This window comes from Rhinopithecus bieti, unplaced genomic scaffold (assembly GCF_001698545.2).
Source record: "Rhinopithecus bieti isolate Rb0 unplaced genomic scaffold, ASM169854v2 scaffold_16773, whole genome shotgun sequence".
In the NCBI taxonomy this organism is placed as follows: Eukaryota; Metazoa; Chordata; class Mammalia; order Primates; family Cercopithecidae; genus Rhinopithecus; species Rhinopithecus bieti.
In genome coordinates this window covers 1945504-1960458 of record NW_016808848.1, presented here as the reverse complement: position 1 = coordinate 1960458, position 14955 = coordinate 1945504, and the positions used below count along the sequence as shown (strand labels likewise).

The following is a 14955-nucleotide window of genomic DNA, read 5'->3' as shown; positions in this document are numbered from 1 at the left end:
TTTAATGACTTGTTCCAAAAAGGATTTAAGGCTGCTTATGTCAAGGTACATACAATACAGTCAGACAGCATAAATTAGGAAAAAGAACAAGGGGAAGCAAAGAAAGAGGCAGAAAATAGATGGAGAAATGAGGCTATCAGACACAATGGAGGTCATGGAGTCCTTGATAAAGGTGCCCCACAAATCTGCTCCCAAGCTCTCTACCAGCTCAAACAACAAAGACAAGCAACATCCAGAGCAAGAACTAACTTTAATTTTTTGAGTGGATACACTTCACATCAAGGAGAAGGGAAGTGAGATTCATGGCCTTTAGGATCACACTGTCATGCATGATTTTAGATTTTAGTGTTTGTCCTCAAAACTGGTCTGACTTACATCACACAACAAATCCAAGGGGATAGTGTTATCATCAACCCCACAGACAGGGCAGAAAAGTGGGATGAGAGGGGCTAAGTGTAACCTGCCACAGTCAGCCTCCTAGCAGGCTCCAGGACAGGACCTGGAACTCGAATCTTCTGACCCACATTCCAGGGGTGAGGCAGGGATAGGGAAACCCAAATGTCAGTATCTGTGAGCATGAACTAAAAAAACAATGACTTATCTAAGCCTAGATTTATAAACTGAAGCTGCTCCTTGGAGAACTGCACCTCATCCTATTTCCCAGAATAATCTAAAAACTTTTAATACATGGATCAGAAAGGTTTGTAGATACTCAGAACCACAGTGCAAGCTCACTTCACCTTCCTCTCCAATAAACATCCATTCTGTGGATTTAAGAACATATGAAATGTTTTCTAAATAACTTCACAACTCATTCCTTTCTCTTGGCTGTCCAAATTTGGTCTTACGAAAAACCAGGACTGAGACTAGGAGTCTACCCACTGTGTACCCCAGCTCTCACACCAAAAAGGAAAAGAGAATGAGAAAATACACCCCTCGCCACCCCCAGCAACAGTGGGACCCAAGGCCTCAGCGGGTGAGCTCTATAACACCACTTCTAAAACAAAGCGATAAAACTGTCCTAGAAAAGGCTCAGCTCCACATGGCTAAGGAATAAGAAAGAGGAGCGTCATGAAATGAAGCACATGTGAAATGGGAAAGAGGATTTTTAAAACTCCTTCCCCAAAACCCCTTTATCACATACACTCAGAACACACACACACACACACACACACACACACACAAAGGCACATGGTATTTCTAAAACTGTTCTGTTACAGAGCAGTTTACTAGTTCTACTAGTAAACAGCAGTCTACTAGTACTGTCATAGGAAATGAATGATACAGCTTGTAGCTAGTCTTGACAGTGATTTCAGGGGACCATAAAGAGATCCACGCTTCAAAAACACACTCCCTGCATGACCAATGCTCAAAACTTCCTTAACAGCAATGAAGCCTTTCACTTAAACTTGGAGACAGTTTAAGTGAAACACTGTGGAAATTCAAACTGCATAGACCCATGTTTTGATAGGGAGAACTTCAAAATCCAGGGAAGTTTACTCATCCTTCCAACAGGTATCTTTTTGATCATCTACTACATTGTACCAGGTACTGTATTAAGTATTTACAATACATTGATTTTGACAAAACAGACAAACTTCCCTGGCCTTGTAGATCTTACATTCTATCATGCTGAAGTGTAAATTCATATATTTTTCAAGATCGTATTTTTTCTGAGTCCTATCTGGTTACTACATCGCAGGTTTATTAACTGTCATGTCATGATACTCAATACAATTACAATAAAGTAGTTATATTCTATGGTATGAAAGGAACACTGAGAAGGGAAGCGTTTTGCCCCAGCCTGGTTCTCCAGGGAGAGGTGACAAAGAGGTGGCTGTCAGCCAGGAACCAGGCTCTGGGTACTTTTCACTGTTGCTGCAGATGAATAATCCAAAGTTAAACCACCTTAAAGTCACATAGCCACACAATGCCATAAAAAATGACAAAACTCTGAATTCAGGGTATTATGAGGTGCCAGGTAAGAGCATTACCTGTTCATCCCCCAAGAATGATTGTGTTTATGGACTAAAAATAAATAGCAGCTCTGTTTTATCCATCTGGTAACATCCTCTTCCAGCATTATTCTTCCTTTTTACTGCTTATATTTTTTTAAATAAAGAAACAAATCATCTCAGAAGGGGTAGCCTTTTCCTACATTTATCAAAATCAAATTTTGCTGAGTGATATTGGGTCACTACACGGCAGGTTTATTAGTTATGATGTCAGCTGGTTCAATAAAGTTACAATGAAAAACCATGAAATTCCTACTGATGACATGCTGAATATTTTTAGAAAAGGAACTTATAAAAGAATATAAAATAAACTGATGCCATTGCCTCCATTTTCTTTAATGCTCTTTAATATGCTTGGCAATTACATTTATAAGACATAAACAAGAGCTCCCTGAGAAAGTTTCTGTAAGATTTGAAAACCCTATAAAGATGTGATGTATATACATTTATCTAAATCTATCTAAGCTTCTATAATCCTTTGCTGAAAACCAATTTACCAGATAATTCAAAGGCTAGCACTCAAGCCTTATTCCTTCTCTTTTCATTTGACTTCAATGCTAAGTTTTGAGATCAACTCGACGCCTGGCCCTGTGCTGACCACTGAGTGTACAAAGTGAGGAAGATCCAGCCTTGGTGTTGACTGGGCAGTCTCAGTGGTTGAAAGAGTAAACTGAATAGTCTAAATAGAACATATTAAGAGCAGGAAAGAGTAGCAGGAGGGCATCCAGCAAGGGACAAGCCAGTAACAAGCATGAATCATAAAGTCAGGGAAGATGTTCCCAAGAAGATACCAGTTCAGCTGAGTCTTGAATAAGCTAACAGGTGAAAAGTGCATGCAGAGTAGAGCAAAGAGCCTAAGAAATAGTCTGAGACATGAAGCAGTTTAAGTGTGTTCAAGGGAATAAAATCAAAAGTTAGCAACAGTCAAGGCAGGCATGAGGAGGAGACGTGCAGCCTATGCTTAGAAGCGGGGGTCTCTCCTGTCCGGAACCATCGAGGGCTTTTAATCAGGGGACTAACATGGTCATTTTTGCAATTTGAAGTATTATTCGTGCATTATCTGCAGATGACAGAATAACAAACGGTAAGCCTAACCAGTTAGAAAGCTGCTATCATGCCCAATCATAGAAGGTGAGGCCGGGAGACAGAGAAGCATACAGAGCCATACCTCCAGCACAGAGGAAGCCCCACACCAGTGGGTCCCTGGTACACCACCTGAAGGATCCAAAGGATTCATTCTTATTTATTTATTTATTTATTTATTTATTTATTTATTTATTTTTGAGATGGAGTCTTGCTCTGTCATCCAGGCTGGAGTGCAGTGGTATGATCTCAGCTCACTGCAACCTCCGCCTCCCAGGTTCAAGTGATTCTCCTGCCTCAGTCTCCTTAGTAGCAGAGATTATAGGTGTGTACCACCACGCCTGGCTAATTTTTGTATTTTTAGTAGAGACAGGGTTTCACCATGTTGGCCAGACTGGTCTTGAACTCCTGACCTCAAGTGAGCCACCTGCCTTGGCCTCCCAAAGTGCTGGGATTATAGGCATGAGTCACCATGCCCAGCCCCAAAGGGTTCATTCGTAATGGGTTTAAAGACTTTATAACCTCAGAGTAACTTTTAAGAAATTCCAATTTTATCTCTAAAACTTCCCCAAAATAGTAATATTTAGCTCTTTTTTTAACATTTGAGGCCTTAAAAGCAAAATTTTCAATATTTTAAACTGTCCTTGGCTTTTAACCTATAGCTCTATTAAATATCTTCAGTTCTTAAGGGTAAAGATCATAACAATAGCACGGAGAGCAGGCCGGGCAAAGTGAAGCACATGCAAAGTGATGCAGATGACACCTACTAACCAGGTAATTCAAATGAACCGAAGTTATCCAATAATAAATAGAGTAGTTAGTCCAGCCAGGTACAGTAGCTCACACCTGTAATCCCAGTTCTAAGGGAAACCAATGCAAGAGGATCACTTGAATCCAGGAGTTCATGACCAGCCTGGGTAACATAGCAAGACCCCTGCCTCTACCAAAAATTTAAAAATTATCTGGGCATGGTGGCAGGCCTGTAGTCTCAGCTACCAGAAAGGCTGAGATGGGCAGATTGCTTGAGCCTGGGACTTGGAGGCTGCAGTGAGCTATAATTGTACTCCAGCCTGGGCAACAGAATGAGACCTTGTCAAAAAAAAAAAAAGAAAAGAGAAAAGAAAAGAAAGAAGGAAAAAGAAAGTCAGCCCTGACATTTCATGTAAACAAAAAATACGGAGCCTCTTCTTCAGTGAAAATAATTTTAAGATATTTTGACAATTTCATCTTTAAATCAGCAAGGTTGCTAAGAAACACTGTAAAAAGTTGTCATGTTTGGGGGGGAAAAGTAGGATTAATAATCATCACCATCTATCCTAAAATTAGTATTGAGAATTATAAGAGACCCAGAAGTAAAATATTCTAATTAAAGTTTCTATAATAAGTAACAGTGAAGGGCACAAATGACCTGTCTTGATTAGCAATTTCTCCCATAATGATGGTCCATTAAAAATGTCATTACCCTTAAGACATTGCTTGTAGTCAGCTGGAGTGACACTACTGCACAAGTGGTGTAGGCAGTCTCACACATTTTCTCACTACTTAAGTATCAAACCACTCAAGCTAGAAATCTGTAATTATTATTATTATTTTATTTTTTATTTATTTGTTTTTATTTTATTTTTTTTTATTTATTTATTTATTTATTTTTTGAGACAGAGTCTCACTCTGTCACCCAGGCTGGAGTGCAGTGGCACGATCTCGGCTCACTCCAGGCTCCACCTCCCGGGTTCACGCCATTCTCCTGCCTCAGCCTCCCCAGTAGCTGGGACTATAGGCGCCTGACACCATGCTCGGCTAATTTTTTGTATTTTTATAAAGACGGGGTTTCACCGTGTTAGCAAGGATAGTCTCTATCTCCTGACCTCGTGATCTGCCCGCCTCAGCCTCCCAAAGTGCTGGGATTACAGGTGTGAGCCACTGCACCGGGCTGAAATCTGTAATTAATTTTTATGCTTACAATCCTCTTTATACCACTGCAAAGATGTTTAATTTTAATTTGCCTGTGTACCTTAAATGTTAAGATTCCTGACAGTGACCCATTTGTCCTGCTGAGAAGCTAAATGATACATGTGGCAGCATTAATAAAATTCTCCATACTACAGGAGATATCAGAACCAATAGTCTGGTCAGATCACCCTGGAATGCAATGCTTGCTTCGACTCCGTGTCAGGAGGGAGGGACTCTGCTACCTTGAAATTTGCCCAGAGTAGAGGTAGAAGAATAGTGACAGGATCTGAAACTGGGGGCTCCATCCCAGCCATCTCTCTCCACTGATCTCCTCCACTCCCTTGCTCCACATAACCAACCCATGACATTCTCTAGACTGCATTGCAGAGATCACTCCTGTGTCTTCCCCTTCTTTTCCACTGACTCCAGTACCTGTGGTTTTGGTTGAGTCTTTTGTACTAACCTTCAAACTGGCTCACACTCTCTCCCAGATCCCATCTCATTAAGTGCTGCCAGCTTGATTTTCTTAAAGCAATGTTCTAATTATGACTTTATCCTACAAAAAAAAAAGAAAGGTTCTACTCTTCTCTGTGCAGGGTCCCTCATGAATTTGCTCCAAAATACCCTCTCTATTCTACTTCCTGTTAACCACTTTTATCATGAACAAAATTTTCTCTTCCAGACATACTGAAGGATTAGCCTTTCCTTGTACAACCTCTAGAACTTCCTATATCTGTGTCCTTTTTGCAAGCTGTCCCTTCTTCCCACACACCCCAGGCTCCCCATATACAAATGCTATTCATCCTTCAAGGATTATTTCAAATGCTCTTTCCTCCACAAATCCTTCCCTAAAAATTTCCACCAAAAATAATCTCTCCCTGTATAGCTATAATATATTCTATGACCTACCATTGTATCCTCCTTGAGGGCAGGCTTTGGATCTGATTTATACTTACCTTATCCAAAGCATGTAACTATTTGCAAAAGATGAAACAAAGATTACCAACCGCACCCTGCAGACCAGATGAAACCAGTGAACATGTACGTTGAGTTCACAGGTGCACATCTCCAGCTTCTCCTAACAGATTAAACATCTGGCAAACTAGGCCTGCTCTCTGCAGCTTGCCAGTTCCTGCAGTCCCCACCAGCCCCTACTGTCTTGTCTGCTGACACTGCAGATGAAGCAGAGGGTCAGTAGCTATTTACAATCTCTTGCTCTCCTGGTTGCTCTCATGTATAGTATTATATATGCCTGGGTCTAAAAGACAACTGAGTCTATAACTCCCATAGTAAAGTTTCAATAAAATAAGTATTGAGGAACGAAAGACTGTCATGTGAGCAACAGCTGAAAGAACTAAGAATGTCTGAAAAGAAAAATGGCAACTGCATGTTATCACTGTAGTATTTGAAAGGATGTCAATGTGGAAGTATAATTATATTTGTTCTAAGTAGGTCCAGAGACCTAAAAGAGAAACAATGGCTGAGAAAATAGAACTTTCTGAATTTTGGAATTGCTCAAAAGCAAAATGGGTTTTCTTGTGAGAAACGGATTTCCTTCCCTGAGCTATTCAAGCTGCCCACCCACTTGCCAGGGGGTCTGAGATGGGAGGCTGCACTGGCCCATGCCACTCCGAGAGCCTGTCGCTGCAGCCCCTTTTCTAAGCTCCTTTGCTATCTTATGGAACACAGAAGACGAACAAAGCAGCACGCAGTCTCTGCAGACGCACTGCTCATGGGGTACATGCAAGAGAAGATGGTTCAGGAGGAAACCTTAAGAAACCCTGTTACTGAAGCACAGTGGAACATGAAGCACCAGCAGAAAAAAGGCAGTCAAAATTAGGAAGAAGTGTCAGGCAACTGTGTGGCCCAGAGACTAACAGGAGAGAGAACTTCCAAAATTTCCATTTCCAATGCAGCAAAGTTAAAGTCCTGTAAGAATAAAAAATGCCCATTGGATTTAGGGGATGATGAGTTCATCAGTGACCTTGGCTTGAGAAGTTCCAGCAGAGAGGGATGGGGCCAGGGGCTCACGTCCCTGAAAAGCCTTAAATTTATATTAAGGCAGTAACTCCAGATGGGATTATATATACAGGAACAATGTCATGACGATTATGTTAAACGTTTTAGTTTGATAAGTCTAAGCATTTAAATTATATAACTGTTTTAAACCTTTTTGGCCATTCTTTATGATTTGTTAATGCAAACAGAGCAAAAATAAAAAAATAAAACAAAATAACCCAGGTCAAAGACAGCCTCAGGGAGGGCTGAGGTTTTAGCACAGTGGTGGTATGAAGTCAGCTTTAATTTCTAAAAAGAACTGTGCTTCTTGTGTGGATTTTTTTTTTTTTTAATTTAAGAAGACAGCATGCTGTATTTGCAGGGAGTACCTCCAGTTAGACAAGGAAGATTGCACTCAAACATTTATCCGCCCTCCCTCCTTAATTCTCACTACATGGAAAGGGCACAACTTGCCGGAGCAACATCAACAAGACTGGAGAACAAGAGCAAAAGAGGAATGCCCAAAAAATTGGGTGGCGGTGGGGGGTGGTGCTGGAAAGCAGACTGAAAGGTAATGAGTGATTCAGCAAAACAGAGAAAGCTAAAAGCTAAGTAACTACAGGAAGAAGGCCACAAGAGGCAGGCAATTCCTACCACAGAACCCAGATGCTATGGTTTGAATGCCTGCATCCCCCTCCAAAATCCATGTTGAAATTGAATACCCAATGCAACAGTATAAGATGTCCAGGAGGTGATCGGGTAAATGGGATGAGGGCTCTGCTCTAAGAATGGGATGAGGCTCTTATAAAAGGGCTCCAGGGAGCCTGTTTGACCCTTCTGCCTCACACCATGTGAGGACATAGCACCGAAGCACCATGTGCAGAGCAGAGGAAGACCCCTCACCAGACACCAAATCTGTCAGCACCTCGATCTTGGACTTCTGAGTCTCCAGAACCAGGAGAAATAAATTTCTATTATTTATAAATTACCCGTAACTCCACAGTATTTTAGTATAGTAGCCAAACAGACTAAGACATCAGAAAGGACTCAGGAGGTGGGAGCAGTAGAGATACTTCTGAATGTGGCAGTGCAGAGTAGGAAACTGAAAACAGAAAAACCGATTTAAAGTTTTTAAAAGGAGCAGTTAAACCTCATCATGCATGGTCAGGCATGATGATGAGATCCCTGGCAGAAGATGAAGGAAATGTGGACTTGCTAAATGGTGATAGTCTCCTGTCTGTGCCAACAACCAGAAAGCTGGTGGCCAACTTAAGCCATTCCCAACCCCAAAACAAAAACACAAACAGGAAACAAGCATATTCCAGTTAAACTGATATAAGCTACAAAGACTCTTCCAACAACACGGCCAGGTCCTTTCTTGATCATGGTACTGTGAACCCCAACAGCCCTCAACCCCTGCCCAGGTGCACAGAGCTTCTGATCTGCTTCCTAGACTCATTCTTAAATATGAACAAAGAGCCAAAGATCACTGGCATTTGAGGAGAACCTCCGAAATAAAAGAGGGATACCAATATAAATAGAAAAAGAAACCCAGAGTAAACAGAGACAGGCAGGGATAGAAAAGAAGCAATATAGAAAAGAATGAAGAAAGATCATAAATTCATGAAATAAATACTGGATGTTGTTTTTTTTAAAAAAAGGTTTTTAATTGCAGCATAAGTTCAATGTTTTGAAATTAAAAACAAGAAAGCAAAAGTGAGAGTCAATAAAAAGACTAAACGATTAAAAATTGCGGAAATCTACTAGAAAGTAGAAGAGAACAGGAAGAAGAAAGTGGGAGTTACGAAAGAAGAGGAAAAAACGAAAATACAAAATTTATCAATGAAATAATATGAGAAATACAAGAAAATTTCTGGTAAATAAAAGACACAATTATCTTGACTGAAAAATCCTACCAAGTGCCCAGCATATAGTGCAGAAACAATCCCACCAAGGCATATGGTTGTAACACTTCAAAACAACAGCAGTAAAGAAAACACTGTAAAAGGTTCCAGAAAGGAAAAAAGAGAAAAGATACACAGAGGAGGTTGAGAAGCAGAATGGCGCGAGATCTTTCAACCGCAACGCTGGAAGCTGGAAGCAATGTAATCATGATGTCAAACATCAAACGACATCAAGAATACTTCTAACCCAGACTGCTACTCCAGCCTAACTCCAATCAAGTGTGAAGTATAATAAAGACACTTATAGACACCTAGGCATCCAAGCATGTAGCCCTCACTTGCTCCTTTTCACAGGAAGTTCCTGGAACATGAACTGTAGAAGCGAATAAACCAAGAAATTCCCTGAGATGAGGGAGCAACTCAAAAAAGAGGATGGCACAGCATTCCAGAAACATTCAATCTAATACAGGAGACAAATGAGGGGACTTCCACGGCATCCAGGAAACATCCGATCTAACACAGGAGACAAATGAGGGGACCTCCCAGGTGTGAGGTCCATGGAGCTGCAGGAAGAGGCTGTAAGAGAGGCCTGGAGAGCAGAAAGGAAAAGCAACCTCCACAGGGAAAAAGAAAGGACAAGGAGGATCAAGGGAGGGAAGACAACCTGATGCAGGCAAATGTCCTAAGAGAAGATCTGTCATATGTCTGAGAGTTTGGAAATTAATTACTGACAGATAAAAAATTCAATTAACAAAAATGCATTAACTCCAGGAAAATACAAAACATTGTTTAACAAGTGAGACAAAATATAATCTCAGCTGGAAACAATAGTTGCAGTTGTAATAATAAAAATACTGAGTATTAATTTAAATGAAAATGAATTTAAGTAGACTCCAGGGGAAGGAGGCATGAGAAATTACCGTACACTATTTGGGTGACAGTTACATTAAAAGCCCAGACTCCACCACTATGCAATATATCCAAGAAACAAAACTGCACTTGTACCCCTTAAATCTAAACAGATTTTTAAAATTAATTTAAGTACACTGTGATAATGAAAGTGAAATCATAAGAAAGAGGGCAATAAGAAAACTGGCCTCGTCCAAGCGCTGTGGCTCACACCTGTAATCCCAGCACTTTGGGAGGCCGAGGTGGGCGGATCACCTGAGGTCAGGAGTTCGAGACCACCCTGACCAACATGGTGAAACCCCGTCTCTACTAAAAATACAAAAAAAATTAGCTGGGTGTGGTGGCAGGCGCCTGTAATTCCAGCTACTTAGGAGGCTGAGGCAAGAGAATCAATTGAACCCAGGAGGCGAAGATTGCAGTGAGTCAAGATTACACCACTGCACTCCAGCCTGGGTGACAGAGCGAGACTCTGTCTCAAAAAAAAAAAAAGAAAGAAAGAAGGAAAATTGGCCTCATCTTCCATAGTAGAGAGTTCACACATAGCTTACGTGTCAAAGCATAACAGCATTATTATATTCTTACATTCTTGGAGGTAACCACAAAAGAAACAGCTAGAAAGTTTCAAAGTAGTTGTCACTAGGGAACAGCAACTGTAGGTGAGGAACAGTAGGGTATAACCACAGGCAGAAAGAGTATTATTCAACTTTTTTTTTTTGAGACACAGTTTTGTTTTTGTCACCCAGGCTAGAGTGCAATGGCGCAATCTCGGCTCACTGCAACCTCCGCCTCCCAGGTTCAAGCGATTCTCCTGCCTCAGCCCCGGAAGCAGCTTTTTTAAATTATTTTTTATTTTTTTATTCTTTTTTGTATTTTTAGTAGAGGTGGGGTTTCACCATGTTGGTCAGGGTGGTGTTGAACTCCTAATCTCCAGTGATCTGCCCACCTCGGCCTCCCAATGTGCTAGGATTACAGGTGTGAGCCATCACACCCGGCCTATTTAACTATTTTATTTATATTCTATTTCAATAAAGATAAAATATTATTTAAATAAGTGAATGACAGGGTATTTAGAGCTTACAAACGATTCCTCTGAGGAGCTTAAATATCCTAGGGGAAAAAGCAACTACTCAAGACATGGTATTTTGGTTACTTTTCTTGAGTTTGCAGAAATATTAGAAGGGAAGGAACAATATGGAGGAAATTATTACCATGACAGAGAGGAGAAGGGGAATCTGAAAGAGGAAGGTCTCCAGGGAGGCAGGAAAAAAGGGCTCTGGATCATGAGTGTCCAAATCAGGCCTAGACAGAAATGCAGACAGTTCTTCAGCAGGCAGGGGTGAAAGGAGGAAGAGAAAAGCACAAAATGCTAAGTGAGGAAGAAACACACTTCATGGTGAGAGGGCCCAGATGTTGGTCCACAGTCTCTGTTTTAGAGTGAGGCAGAAGATTAAAGAAAATTGTGAGTGTTTGAGAAGGTAGCAGAAGAAAATGGTAAATTCAACTTGATGAAGTGAATTTGATCTCAGAGCAAGACTAGTCACACACAGATGCAGTGGAGTACATGTACTTAGTCATTCCTCTCTGCTCCCACAACCCTTTGTAACACTTGCCACATCATGTGTACACTAGCACTTTAAAGAACTGGGTTTTCACTAGGCTACAAATCCTCAAGAACTGTCTTATCCATTTATATGCAACCAATATTCATCATGGCACCTGACATGAAATGTATTTTTGTTTTGTAGATACATAAACATTCATTTCCAGAAGTTCAAAGCATCTCAACATATCCACACACACGTACTTCTTTAAATTGCTTTCTATATGCCAGAACAGCCAGCATTCAATAATTTTACAATATCCTTTCAAAAAAATACGTAATGTCCCATCAAAGCTAAAAGCACACCCCCAAAAAAATTGTAATTAAAGTTGAAATTTACATCTTAAACTGACTCTAAGTACATATAAAGCCCAGAAACTCTTTTGGGCAATGCTCACATGCTGACTAAATTCACAACAGCAAGGGAGACGACATGAATCTATGACTATCTCATGGATTCTAAATTAAAGCTTAGAAACATTTACAATGAATAAAATAAATCCATAGTTGGAAATCTACAGCTGCCTTGATTAATAACAAACCTAAAGATTTTATGGTTTGAGGTATCAACTTTATTGACTTGGAATTAATGTTTGAGCACAGTCTCTATTTATCAAGCACATCCTAATATTTCAACATACTTTAATTTTTCCCAAAAGAAAAATATAGTTATTACTCACTGTGAAATGCATGCTATTAATGCTACATTTTTTAAAATCTGATTTCCTCTTTCCTACAATAAAGCCAAAACTGATTTCCTTGGTAATTACCTAACACCTTTTCCACAGAACATTTCAGATCCATCTCAAATAGGTTTGCAAGGGGTAGGGAAGGTTTCACGGGATGGAACTTAAATAAATAAATAAATAAAAGCAAGAGGTTTGTTTACCATTTAAATCTCTGACTGAGTTTAAAGGGTTTTTTTACTGTTACTAGTTAAAATTATTTTCGGCAAATTAATACAGTAGAGAAAATTAACCTGAGAAGTCTACCCTGAAGCCACATTATGTCAATAAATCCTAATCTTTGGTTTCATAAAGTAGCAAAACAGAATTAAGATTATCTAAGTGATTTAAGCTAACCAACAATGTTGGACAAAATGTAGATCAGTGCACGCGCATGTACCTGTCCTCATATTTCACAAGGTATAAGGTGATCAAACCAATGTTGTTCCAGTAACATCGTAAGACGCAGAACAACCGACTGATAATCTTCATAATTTCACCCTTTTATCCTTTCAAAATTGTTTCAGAAGGTAATTCCCAAAAATGCTTTATATTATAATATAAAGGTATCCTGAAAATAGAGATATGTCAGTTGTACTTTTTAAATTGTGCAAGTTAAATCACAGTTCGATAACTCCATGCTGACTTCTAGTTTAAAAGACCACACAAACATATTTTCTAAAATACCTGATTTTGACTTCAGGATAACCTGAATGGTATGTCCATCATTGGTGACTTCACAGTCTCGGCAGACCACATAATTTGGGGAAAGGCGGACATCCAGCAGTGAGGGGTCATACCTAGCCTCTCTTGAGTTTAGGTTAATAGGTGACTGGTATTCCCCATTAGCATCAGGAAACACCAGACCCCACTCAACACCTAAGAACAAAATGAAATACATTAAAAACAGGTTAAAAAATAAGTTACAGTAAAATTTAACATGTAAAAACTAAACACTTAGAATCCTTGATATTATGAAGAGAGTAATGACACCATCACTATACAGATGAAATATGGTAATTCTGCTTTTGCATGCATTACTTGAATGATCTGATATTATCAAATACCATATACAAAATCCCGGACTAACAAAATATTCTATTTGTATTTGTCAACAAAGACATAATAACTTATGACTCTAGGAAATGTGGGTCATCTTTAAGTGATTAGAAAAAAAGAATACCAGAACAATTTCTTCTGCTCATTAGTTCAATTACATTCAGTACTTGGGAAATAGCTGTCACATACTTTGTGACAGTCAAAAACCCTAACTCTCATGCTAGTAAATAGACGCCCCTTATCAGAAATGCAAGTGCAGTATTTTAAAGTGTGCATACGTATATATCTATGTACATATATATTCCCATACTCTTTCCAAATTTTTTATAATTAAAATTATGTATTCTATATTGGTTTCAACATGTGCAGTAAACATCAGCACTACTGGTTGGCTCTAATAGGAGCCCTAGGTCTTTAATAAATCTAGGAAACTCTAGTTTTTCAGAGTCAACCGCTTCTCGACAAACCCAATTACTCAGTCTGAAATTTACGACGTATTTTAGAAAGACGAGCGTTACTAGCAGGATTCACGAAAAGACCAGAGGCAGAAACACTTTCTCCCCCAAAGTCTTCAAGTCAAAAAAGAATTCTTAACACTAACACTGTCTTCCTCAGGTGTTAAGTAAAATGTACCGCTGCTCTTCTTGACTACTCAGAAGACATAAAAGGTACAGCCAGGGCTTGGAAGCTAGCCCGCCCTCCGGACCGCAGCAGGTGCGAACGCCAGCCCTGCGGAAGGCTCCCGGGCCACAGCTAAGGCGGCGGGAGAAGGCAGGCGGCGAGCACGCCTCCCTGGAACGCCTCAAGCCCGAAACGCGCCAGGGGAGTGGGAAAGTGGCAGAGACCCCCGTGGGAAAGAGGGGACGTGGAGGTGCTCGGAGCGCGCGGCAGCAGCAGGACTCGAGTCCCGCGCTCGGCGAGACACTGACGCCGCCGCGGGACTCCGGACACCCCGACTCGTGGCCGCTTACCTTCCTCGTAGCCCCACTCCACACCCTCCTCCTCTTCCTCCTCATCCTCTTCCTTCTCGGGGAAGGCGACCGTATCTTCGATGAAGCTCAGGTCCGCCATGGGAAGGCCGCGGGGCCCCTCGGCGCTCTCTGCGGCGGTGCCTGCGCCTTCGCGGGGCTCGGGGCTGGAGAGGGAGTGGAGCGCGCGTGGGGGAGTGTGAGCGCGCGTGAGCCGCAATGTGGGTGCGAGCGCGCCTGCGGGTGTGAACTGCAGTGTGAGTGCAAGCGGGCTTGCGTTCGGCCCGAGTGTTCCAGAGACCCGCGCTGGGAGCGCGTCCGGAGGCCCCAGCGGAGCGAGGGAGCCGCGGTGGCCTGGGGAGCGAGTGCCTGGCGAATTTTATACCCGGCCGGGGCGTGTCTGGCACGCGAGGATCCGCCCCCTTCTCTCTGTGGCCGCGGGGGCCAGGGAGCCGACAGTTAGAATGGGCCTTGGGCGACCAGTCCCTAGTCACGGAAACGTCGACGGATCCCCGTTCGCCCTTCCCCCGGGGTCGCCCCTGGCGCTTCCTCGCAGCGGCGACTCCTGCCCGGCCTCCCACACCTTCCTTCCAGAAGCCCGCAAGTCTCCCAAGGTCAGCCCTCGGGACACCTGTGTGCCTGGCCTGGCCCAGAGGCTGCTCACCTATTGAGTTTCATCCGTACTCCAGGATACCAAAAAGAAGGGGTCCTGGAGGAGAGAGATGGGCTGCCATGGGTAGGAGA

The 14955-nt window shown here is 41.7% G+C and overlaps 1 protein-coding gene across 3 annotated transcripts in view; it reads right to left on the bottom strand.

Annotated features, from left to right (window-relative positions):
• The window catches only part of CA8 (carbonic anhydrase 8 (inactive)), a 98903-nt gene extending 84319 nt beyond the window's left edge, over positions 1-14584 (bottom strand). For all 3 annotated transcript variants that reach the window (XR_001888287.1, XM_017887605.1, XM_017887604.1), the window contains exons 1-2: positions 14215-14584; positions 12872-13063 (exon numbers count right to left, since the gene is read on the bottom strand). Coding sequence is in view for 2 of the 3 variants with exons in the window: in XM_017887605.1 (XP_017743094.1) it covers positions 12872-13063; positions 14215-14314 (292 nt within the window). In the remaining variant the exon portion in view is untranslated. The remainder of the gene's footprint in view (positions 1-12871; positions 13064-14214) is intronic.
• Positions 14585-14955: the final 371 nt, after the last annotated feature.